We start from the raw sequence: 11,938 nt of genomic DNA, 5'->3' as shown, positions 1-11,938 counted from the left end.
TTTATTTTCAGATATTGTGTGGTGGGCACAGGTGAGATCGTCATGTGGCGGCTTGTTTCGTGTCTCATTATTGTTTGGCTGCTAATTAAGGAAAAAGAGACAACTAAGGGGACTGAGTCAAGTTAATTAAAACTAAGGCAAAAGTTAATTAGCAGCAAAAACTGGTCACTAATGAAGAAGATGGTTAGAATGAAAACCTGCAGCCACTGCGACCCTCCAGGAATGGAGTTCGACACCCATGCCTTAGAACATCTGTGGAGAAACCTGAAGATGGCAGTTTATAGACACTTATTAAACAATCCAATGGGGCTTGAAAGGGTCTGCAAGGAAGAATAGAATAAACTGCCCAAATCCAGGGGTGCAAAGCTTGTAGAAACTTTACCCAATAAGACTCGAAACTCTAATTCCTGTAAAAGGGGCTTCTACAAAGTGCTGAATGTCTATTTCAAACACTTCTATTAATGAGAAATTTCCATTTTTGATTTTTTTAATAAATTAGCAAACCTTTCTGAAGACATGTTTTTACTTTGTCATAATGGTATATTGAGTGTGGACTGAGGAGCAGGCATAGCAAATTTATCCATTTAAAATTAAATGTACAACATAATAAAGTATGCAGAAAGAGTCTGAATCATTTTTAAATCTACTGTATGTGCCCCTTTTTTTGTGTTAAAAGGAAGGAGGTCGGGAAAGGGTTTCAGGCCGTAAAATATTCTGTTCCAATACCTCCTTCGGGTGGTCAAGCGGCCAGCCCTGGTGAACCTAAAAAATGGCTTAGACCACAATATACTGTATGTTTATATGTACATATATATACACACATCAATGTACTTTTGTATACTAAAGTGGTGTAAGATAAATAAAAACAAGAAAATAAAGCAGCATCCTTTCTGATAGGATGTCTGAGTTATATAAATTGGTTGAATACTTTAGTCAAATAAGGCAATTCAAGCAAATTTTCATTAAAAAATGCAAATCCTCAGCTTTGAAAAGTTTGAAATGTTTCATTTATCCTTTCTTTGGCCCTCCATTTCCTTCAGCAGAGTTAGGCTGTTCAGTGGATCTTGGTCTTGGGTTTTGGTAAAGGAGCATTTTACAGTGCCCACGTCTGTCTTGGGTCCGAAAAACTCTAAGTTTCGGGTTCCAGTGGTCTCTCCAAGGTAAAGCAACTGAAGTGTGATCTGCGATGATGCGTTTCTTGTCTGGGCCAACCTGTGATCCGATTATCAGAAAGGTTTTGCCAACCTGTAAAGCGGGGCAACCACAGGAAAGATCACGCTCTGGCACCCAGATGGACTGGATTCCTTTTCTGACCTGCTGTGTCCCACGACGGAATACCTGCTGTACTGAGACGGAGAACCGCCACCATGGGCCTGATCGTTCCATCACCTGAACCTGAGCCTTTAACACTGTAAAGACAAGGCAAGAATTAAAAAGCACAAGTTATCCAATCACATTATTACTTTTCTATGTAATCAAATTCAAATTTTATTAATATAAATTGTCCTGTCACATTCTGCTCAAAGGACAGCATGGTGGCCTAATGGTTACTGCTGCTTTGGCTACTTGCTAAGTGATTCGCCAGAGGTGTCTGTGCAGATTTTGTCTGTTTCCCCCAATGTTTAAGTCAGTGCTCTTTCTTTGCTCTGGTTTCCTACAACATCACAAAGACTTGCATGTTGCCAGTTCTGTCTTGACCCAGAAAGAGTGCAGATGTTTCTATGATACTGCCCTGTGTCTTTTCAAGGTCTGGTTCTTTCTTGACTTGTGTCATGTTGATGCTGAGATAAGCTTTACCTTCCTGCAACTTTCAAACTGAGAGTGACATATCCCTGCCTTACAACAAAAATGATGTTAGGCTTCTGGCAGCTGCAATCCTATAGTAGAAAAAGTGGGGTTCTTAAATGACCAAGGAAGAGACCAAATTGTCCAAAGACAACATTTGCAAGGACCAAGAGATGATTGCAGGTTACAGTTTTATTTATATAATCACAATCTTGTTAGGTGTTCATTTGCTTAGTTGGTTTCTTTTGGGGATTGCTTCAGTAAAACCTAACCCATCAAAGAATCTGCCCTGAAGGCAATTCCTAATTAAACCTCATAGTTTTTTTTCAAAAAGCACTCAAATACAAAACCTCAACAAGTCTTCTCCTTTGATCACTGCACACTGCTATATTTATTAGTTACTAGCCATCCCCTGCAGCTCCACCCATGTAGGAGTGAAACTGGACGCATTTTAAAAATCAATAAACTAAAAGGTACCGCTAACTAAGCGGAGGTGTACTCCTGATGTCACGCTTCCCCCTCCTCTCGACCCCCAGCCTCTGTCTCGGATTAGCTTGAATATATCGCTCCTGCAAGCAAACTTTGATTTTTGCGCGATGAGAGAAGTCGCAAAATCAACCGGAATTTTCATCCAAATTCTAGAAAAAACTGATTTTAATCTCTTAACTAGTTCTGTCGTTCACTAGATAAGTCGATGTAAGGTGCGCTCCAAGGCTAGTGCGTGAGTGAAGAGAGTCCTGCCTCCCTCCCCTCGAGCAAATAAATCGGTACCGCAAGCAAACTATGATACATAACGTGATGAAATAAGTCACAAAAATCAACCGGAATGTTCAAGAAAATTATAGAAAAAAAACCCAATCTAAATCCGTTCTCTCGTGAAAAGCAGACAGGCAAACATTGGATTTTATATTTATAGAGACTAGCCGTTCCCCGCGGCTCCGCCCATGTATTAGTGAAGCTGGACAGTGAGGAGGGCCCTGCCCCGCCCCAACTCCTGACATCACGCTTCCCCCTCCCCTCGACCTGCAGCCCATGTCTTGGATTTGGGAGATTAGAGTAATCACTCGCTATATCGCGCTTCGACTTTCACTCTATGTACTCTAAATGTAAGCACATCTAAATATATATCACAGATTTTTCGCTGGTTCGCGGATTTCTGCGGACACTGTGTCTTTTAATTTATGGCACATGCTTCCTCAGTTTGTTTGCCCAGTTGATTTCATACAAGGGATGCTATTGGCAGATGGCTTAGAAGCTACCCAATCAGAGCATGTATTACATATTAACTAAAACTCCTCAATGATATACGATATGATTCCCGCGCAGTGCTTGATTGTTTGCTTTTCTCTGTCTCGCTCACTCTTTTTGCCTGACGGAGTGGGTGTGAGCAGAGGGGCTGTTTGAACAGATGCTGTTTGCTTAGAAGATACGGAAGCTCCTCTAAAAAATGGCGCTTTATCGTGGTGCTTCGGCATACTTAAAAGCCCAAAACATTGTATTGATTTTTTGATCGTTTGCTTTTCTGTCGCGCTCTCTCATTCTCTCTGACATTCTCTGCTCCTGACACGCATTCTTTGAAGACAAGATCTATTTGCATTCTTTTAATTGTGAGAAAGAACTGTCATCTCTGTCTTGTCATGGAGCACAGTTTAAACTTTTGACTAAAGGGTGTTATTTCATGTCTAGAGGGCTCTAATAATGTTACCAGTGTGGGAGAGTTTATAAGGGCTTAAAATATATAAAAATAACCATACAAACATATGGTTTCTACTCCGTGGATTTTCAGCATTTTTCTGGAACGCAACCCCCGCGATCGAGGAGGGATTACTGTATATCACTCCTGCAAGCGAACTAGGATTCTTAGTAAGACGAGAGAAGTAGCAAAATAAACCGGAATGTTCAAGCAAATTATATATAAAAAAAAAACAATCTAAAAACGTTAAGTACTTGTCTCATTCGCTAGCTAAGCGGAGGTAAGGAACACCCTGAAGCTGGCATATGAGTGAGGAGGGCACTGCCCCCCTCCCCTCAGCCTGCTGCATGTCTCAGCAAATACATCAGTACCGCAAGCGAACTATGATACTTAACACGATGAGAGAAGTCGCAATATCAACCAGATGGTTCAAGCAAATTATAGAAAAAGACAGATGTTGAATTTTATACTGTATATACAAAGAAAACAATACATTGACATCGCGTTTTACTTTGCTGCCTGCTTGTGAAGTAGCAACAAATGTCACTGGAAAGCAAGAACATGGCTTTGCCAATCAAAAAATCACAAACAAGTGGCAGTATCTTTTTAGAGACCATGAACAAAATGGTGTTCCATGATGTTGCAAAAATAACTAAAAAATAAACAATTGTAACCACAATATTAAGGCTTCCTGTAAATAAACTAAATTAATTAAGATGATCTTAAATGGGTTCCTAAAACCTGCAGTTCTTCAAAAATTGAATTAGAAGTGTAAAAGTACGCATAGTGGATTCAGAAAGTATTCAGACCCCTTCACTTCATTTTTTTTTTGTTCTTTACTTCACCTTAAACAATTTCTTGTATTAGGAATTTGTTAGTTTTTTCATACCCCTTGGGGTCAGAGCACAGAGTCAGCCATTATACAGTACCCTTGGAGCAATTACAGGTTAAGGGCCTTGCTCAAGGGCCCAGCAGAGTAGAATCTCTTTTGGCAGTGACGGGGATTTGAACCGGCAACCTTCGGGATACCAGCGCAGATCCTTAGCCTCAGAGCCAGAGTGGTAAGGCGGAGTGGTGGCATGCACTCTTTATTGTGTTGTAAATTTAGTTTTACATGAATAAATTGGCAATTTTTGCCCATCGATTTACACTCAATACCCCATGATTAAAAAGTGAAAATCTGTTTTTGGAAAGGATTCTAAATTTATTAAAATTCTAAAACTAAAATCTCTCATTCATAAAAGTACTAAGACCCTTAATTCAGGCAGCAATTATTGCATCTTCTTAGGTTAAGTTCTACAAGTGTTAACACCTGTATTTGAGTAGTTTATCCTATTCTTCCTGGCAGAACCTCTCAAGGTTTGTTACAGAGGATGTTCTATGGAGTTTAAGTCTGGGATTTGGCCGGGCGGCTCATTGATAGTGAGAGACTTTTCTTAGCTGTATACTTCTGATCACTGCAGTGCTGAAAAGAAAAACCTTCATATCCCAGTCTGAAGAAGCATGCACTTTTGGACAGGTATTCTACAAGGACCTCTCTGTATTTGGCTGCATTTGTTCTCTCCTCAGTTCTGACCAGTCTCTCTTGCTGCTGAGAAGCACCTTACAGCATGATGCTGACATCACCATGTTTCGAGCAGTGCCTGGTCTTCACCAGATATTTTGCTAGTGCTTCTGCTCAAAGAGTTCAATTATTGTCTCATCGGGCCACAGGATATTTTTCCTTATGCTCTCATGTTTCTTTTGCAAACATTTACTCAAGAATGGCTTCTTTCTAACCACTCTACCATAAATACCTGATTGATGGATTGCTGCTGAGATGCTCCACCTTCTCAGCAGAGAAATTCAAAATCTCTATTAGAATGACTCTCTGGATTTTCGATCACAGCCCCGACCAAGGCTCTTCTTTTCTTCTTAATTAGTTTGGCCAGATGGACAGCTCTAGTAAGACACCTTGGTGGTGCCAAACCTCTTCAATGTCTTACAATTACTGAGGTCACTGTGCTCATGGCAACACTGAAAAAGCATTAAAACTGTTTTTATCCCCTTGTCTCCACAAGTTTGATCATCGTCATCTACAGGGAGTTCCTTGAACTTCATTGCTTGTCTTTTGTTCTAGCATGTAGTGGAAATTGTCGACCTTATATGCAAAGGTATATGCCTTTCTAAATGATGTCCAACCAATTAAATTTACCATAATAAAAGTTCCTGACTCATCTCAAGGAGAAGTAAAGAAAACAGGAGCCACCTGAGCACAAAATGCCAAAGCAAAGTATCTGAATACTTATATGAAAGAGAGATTTCAGGTTTAATTATTAATAAATGTACAAACTTTTCTGAGAACATATGTTTACCTTCTTGTGATGAGTTAGTGAGTGTAGATTGATGGGCAAAAATGACAGATTTATCCATCTAAAATGAAACCTACAACACAATAAAGTGTGCAGAAAGTGAAGGCTTCTGAATATGTTCTGAATCCATTGTAAGTATGCATGTACTGAATGCACATATGGCCAGTTTTATTTTCTTTTTGTGTATAAAATGTCCCTTGATCTTGACCTCGAGGTAACCTAACCTTTTGCTGTCTAAACTGGGGCAACGGAGTAGATATTGACTCACCATAGTCTGTCTGGCAGTAGGTTTTTAGGTTCATTCTTACTTTTCCTTGTGAAGGCTGACAGTAGGAATAGCATTCATCAGCTGAAATCCAAAAGAAAATACAGTGCATCAGATAAAATAACATGCCGTTTGATTTATTTCACTTAAAATGGTAGAAAATAAAAGATGCCACATTTTTGAGTTGATGACCCATCAGTCTTAAATCTTCACACATTTGAGCTAGAAAATATTACTTTCATGCTTGAAATCACATAATAAATAATAAACTGTGATGCTTTTATTTAATTGGTAGGTTACTAGGTAAAGGCTTTCTATTGTCTGCTTAAGGAGAATAATCACAAATCATAAACAAGTACTATAACTGTAACATTTATCCATTCAGCCCACTAATACATGATAATTAGGGGCTATTGAGCCTTTATTACTCTTATTTATTCATTCAATGATTCAATGAGCAATGAGCAAGTTGTGTCTGTTCCTTATTACACCAGCTGCCCTTGATCTTCTAGAAGTATCATAACAACAATGATTAAGTTTGTCACATTTATGCTTTGTAGAATGTCAGGCATGACTAGGTTTTTCACCTAGAAACCTTAGAGTTATATATTCTCCAGAATCCTGCTAGCTGGAGTTTTGGTTTTTGTCTCCTGCCTGGCCACCTATTAACCATCATATTAACCATCCATTCATCCATCCATCTATTATCCAACCCACTATATCCTAACTACAGGGTCACGGGGGTTTGCAGGAGCCAACACAAGGCACAAGGCAGGAAACAAACCCGGGTCTCCTAACTGCGAGGCAGCAGCGTTATCACTGCGCTATCGTGTGACCATATTATACTTTATTAAATTAGACTCTGACTTTGACCATTATGTGTTTTACAATATACAAACTTACTAGTGATGCAGTGTCAAAATAACAGCAAGATACTGTATACATATAAAACAATAAGCATCAGGTAGTGAGCTCTGGAATTGACAACTGCAGTTTTAGCTTTCTGTTTTCTCTCAGTGCATGGATTGGAGGATACTGGGTGTAGGTAGGTAGGTTTTTAGAAAGAAATCCTCTAGGTGGAGCCTTTTCAATGGTGTTTTTTGATGCTATTCACCCAGAAATGTTTCAGAGAGTTTTCCCAAGCGTGTGTTCTTGAAAGAAAAACACATCTGCCACCACTAGACTAGCACCAGAGTGAGGCAAGGGGCAAATGTGGAACAATAACGTACCAAGAGTTGGACAAAAATTAGAATTTCAGTAACTCAAAAAAAAAATGATGTGAAATGTGATTCCATGAACAGGGCCGTTTGAAGGAATTTGGGGGCCCCAAGCAAAATGGACATGGAGGCCCCCCGCACACACGCACACAAAGGAACCACAGCATAGCCATACAGTTTAAATTCGCTCACACTTTATATAAATAAAAAAGGTTTACAGTGCAAATACTGCTGTTGCATATACTGTGCATAAATAAAAAAATGTTTAGAGTGCAAATACTGCTGTTGCATATAAAGTGCATAAAATTTGAACATTTTCAACAATTGAACATTTGCAAAAAAACACCACTGTACAAATAAACAATCATTAATAGAAGGTAAATTGACAGTTAATTAATCTTTAGTCTTTAGCTATGCATTTACTGAATGAGCACTGTGCAGCTGTTCGTCCGACTGTACTGTATTTTATTTTATTTTTCTAAACTGTTTTAATTATTCTTATTTCTTTTTATTATTTTAATTTCTTCTATGTAAAGCACTTTGAATTGCCATTGTGTATGAAATGTGCTATATAAATAAACTTTTTACTGTCAACAAACAGTGAAATTATAATTAAATGTTTACTAATTATTAGTAGTGCTGTGAGTCGACTACCAATGCTTAAAAACATCCCAAGCTAATGTTTGATGCACAGAATTTATTGTGTTGTTTTCCTAAATAGATTATCACAGACGTGGAATAGTTAGTATAGCATGCTATGCCACTTTCATCAAAACCTATTACAAAGCTATAGCAATGTCATGTCATTTATGTATGATACATACAGTAATCCCTCGCTATATCGCGCTTCGACTTTCGCGGCTTCACTCTATCGCGGATTTTAAATGTAAGAATATCTAAATACATATGACGGATTTTTCGCTGGTTCGTGGATTTCTCGGACAATGGGTCTTTTAATTTATGGTACTTGCTTCCTCAGTTTGTTTGCCCTGTTGATTTCATACAAGGGACACTATTGGCGGATGGCTTAGAAGCTACCAAATCAGAACATGTATTACATATTAAATAAAACTCCTCAATGCTATAAGATATGCTTCCCGCGCGGAACTTGATTGTTTGCTTGTCTCTGCCTCTCTCTCACCCTCTCTGACATTCTCTGCGCCTGACGGAGGGCTGTGAGCAGAGGGGCTGCTTGCACAGAAGCTGTTTGCCTAGTGGATACCAACGCACCTCTAAGAAATGCCGCTTTATCACGGTGCGTCCAAAAACACACTTATTGATTTTTGGATTGTTTGCTTTAATCTCGCTCGCTCTCTCTCTCTCTGACGTTCTCTGCGCCTGACGGAGGAGATGTGAGCAGAGAGGCTAAAGGCAAACTTTAAAGCACAAGTATTGATTTTTTGATTGTTTGCTTTTCTTTGCGAGCCTCTCTCTCTCCCTCTGAAATTCTCTGCTCCTAAAGAGAAGATCTATTTGCATTCTTTTAATTGTGAGAAAAAACTGTCATCTCTGTCTTGTCATGGAGGACAGTTTAAACTTTTGACTAAAATGTGTTATTTCATGTCTAGAGGGCTATAATAATGTTAACAGTGTGGGAGAGTTTCTAAGGGCTTAAAATATATAAAAATAACCATACAAACATATGGTTTGTACTTCGCGGATTTTCATCTATCGCGGGGGGTTCTGGAACGCAAACCCCGCGATCGAGGAGAGATTACTGTAAACATATTTCTGCTAGCCTACCTGCTGCAAAATTGCACCATTTGTACAAGACAAGTAGAGCTATTTTATGTGTGTAATTTATCACTTACCACTGTCTTGTTTTTTCTTATCCTCCTCTTCCTTTCTCTTCTTTCTTTTTTGGCTTCCTGAAGCATAATTCCGCTTCCTGACTGCCGAGGAAGTTTTGTATTTTGCCGGCAGCAGAGATCGCGTGGTTGGCTGGCTGCTGTCAGCGAGGGGGGCCCCCTTGAGGGGGATCCCGATAACAGTGTCATTGCACTTTACTGCATTCACTATCAATGGGGCGCTCACACAGTTTGTCGCTGCATTTTATTCTTAACCAGTCGTTGTCTTGGGGCCCCAGGCCAGCTCGGGGCCCCAAGCAATTGCTTGGTTTGCCTGCCTTGTCGCCACGGGCCTGCCCATGAAGACTGACACAAAGCTTAGAATCTGTGAAATTGCTGCTGGAAAATATTGCCACCCTTATATTTCTTTGTTACTTATACTTTAACTGTGTTTGGTATACTGTATTAATCCCCAAGGGGAATTCTCTTTTTCGCAAACACCAATTTACTCAGAGTTTTAGGGATAGAGTGCAGGGTCAGTTATTTGTACAGTGCCACTCGATCAATTGAAGGTTAAAGGCCTTGCTCAACGGAGTAGCATTACTTCTGTCTCTGCCGGGATTTGAACCGCCAACCTTTGTGTTGTAGAGTCTAATGCCTAAAGCAGGAATTAAGCTACAGCATTACGTCATGTATTATTTTTTGTAATATTTATTTATTATATTTTGCTTTGAGCACTAATAAATAAGATAAAAATATTAAACATGAATTTAGTTCAAATTCTTTGGGTCTGAAAAAGTTTAAGAATGGCGTGCCAATTTAGAGGTTTCAGTAAAGAGTTAAAGCAGGGTTAGGGACTTGAACTACAGGATGACAGGCCTTCAGGTCCAGAGGTCTGAAACAGCAGGTTGAACTTTAAGGGCTCTAAGGTGAGCAGTTCATCCACATCTCACAACTCTTGAATCTTCTTCTTCGTTCTCTTCATGTTTCCCCACATCTATGTGGGGTTGATGTGCTTGATCAGCTTTCCCCAAAAAGCTTGGTCATGCGCTTCCTGGCCAGTCAAACCTTTTTGTTTCAGATTTTCTTTGATTTTATCCACCCACCTCTGCTTTGACCTCCTTTTCTTTATCTTCTCCTGTACTTCCATTCCCATCCTTTTTTTGTCCACATATTCATCGTCTCTCCTCATCACATGTCCATACATTTTAACCTTCGTTCCTGTACTTCCTTAGATATTTCTCACACTTTTGTTATACCTCTGATTGTCTCATTTCTCATCTTGTCCTTTATTTTAACTTCAAACATGCATCTCAACTTTTTCAATTCTGCCACATTTAACTTCTTCTCCTGTGTTCCCTTTACTGTCGATGTCTCAGCTCCATACATCATAGCTGGTATTACCACTATCTTAAAAACTTTACCTTTAATCTTCCCATTAATTATCTGACCACACAATACTCCTGACAGCTCCTTCCAATTGTTCCATCCATACTGCACTCTATGGGTTACCTCTGACACTATTTTTTCTTCTTGGGCTACGACTGATCCTAGATATTTTAATTTATCCACTCTTTTCAATGGCTCTCCCTGCAGGCCAACTTCTGAATTCTAATCATCATTACACCTCATATATTCTGTCTTCTTCCTATTTATCTTCAATCCTCTGTCTTCCAAAGCCCTTCTCCAGTCTTCCAACTTCCTGTCCACATCCTCTTTCCTGGTGCTGCACAACACAATAACACAAAGGCATGCACCAGAGATACTGGTCTTTTATTTCACGACTCAACACATCCATAACCAGATCAAAGAGGTAAGGACTTAGAGAAGACATATGCATGTGCATTATAATCACAAGACACCTACATGATCAGCGCTTGTATCTGTTTTGAAAACAAATGATTTGGCTCATAATTAAATTTGCAACAATGAGCACAGCCTGATGACTGCATAATGTAACTGAAGGAAGAACTAGTTGGTCATGTCTCAATTACAGGACAAATAAACATTTTTTTAAATAATTGGGGATACAATAAGTAAGGCCCAATATACAGGACTACTCTAATAATTTTATGGGATGTCTGGTCATCCTATTTATTCATTTATACATTTTCTGAAGCTACATTTTCTAGCACAAGTTTCAATGACTTCTATTCATACATGAATCTGATTGAATTTGGATGACCTGATTGCATAGATTGATGGACATGGACTTAACCAAAGTATATGTCTATAATTTAAAATGTCTTGACAAGTTATTGTAAAATAAATCTCTTATTTTCAGATGATAATATTGCTTAGTTGGTACTAATTTTATTCAATCTCTTTGTTATTATCTACTGACATATAAATTAATTTTGTGAACTTTGAACTAATCTTAATTAAGATCCCTACAGCCTTAAGTTCCTTTCTTTAATGTTTCTTGCTATAAACATTGTTATCCATAAAAAAATATAGCATTTTGGTTTCTGCATTGAATATAGTTTATTCATCTCTAATCAATGCCATCAAGATAAAATATTTATGATTGATATTTCAATTAAATTGTTCACCAATCTTACCCAAGCTATTCTGAGGTCCATATGGAGAGGTGGTAGTGAAGACGTCCTCAATTCCTTCATTGACATCCCGGGAACATCACAGCAAGATAGAAGAAAACAGAAAAAGGAAAGATATAGTATAATCAATCAGTGTGTGAATCAGGGGAATATTTTTTAGGACATTAGGACATTAGAACAACCTGGACGAGAACAGCCAATTCTTCCACAATAACATAAAGTAGAGTTTTGAAGGTCGCTAAAGTCTTACTGTTTACCATACTACTTGATCACTTGTTCCAT

General features: G+C 38.8%; 1 protein-coding gene across 2 annotated transcripts in view; it reads right to left on the bottom strand.

The window, feature by feature from the left end:
* Positions 1-210: 210 nt before the first annotated feature.
* ntn5 (netrin 5) overlaps positions 211-11,938 on the bottom strand; it is an 89,371-nt gene continuing 77,643 nt past the window's right edge. For both annotated transcript variants that reach the window (XM_039746899.1, XM_039746900.1), the window contains exons 4-6: positions 11,660-11,713; positions 6,098-6,178; positions 211-1,409 (exon numbers count right to left, since the gene is read on the bottom strand). In XM_039746899.1, coding sequence (XP_039602833.1) covers positions 1,009-1,409; positions 6,098-6,178; positions 11,660-11,713 — 536 coding nt within the window. In that variant the 3' untranslated portion in view covers positions 211-1,008. The remainder of the gene's footprint in view (positions 1,410-6,097; positions 6,179-11,659; positions 11,714-11,938) is intronic.

Source organism: Polypterus senegalus, chromosome 3 (genome assembly GCF_016835505.1).
Source record: "Polypterus senegalus isolate Bchr_013 chromosome 3, ASM1683550v1, whole genome shotgun sequence".
NCBI classification, from domain to species: Eukaryota; Metazoa; Chordata; class Cladistia; order Polypteriformes; family Polypteridae; genus Polypterus; species Polypterus senegalus.
This window is presented reverse-complemented; position numbering and strand designations above follow the sequence as displayed.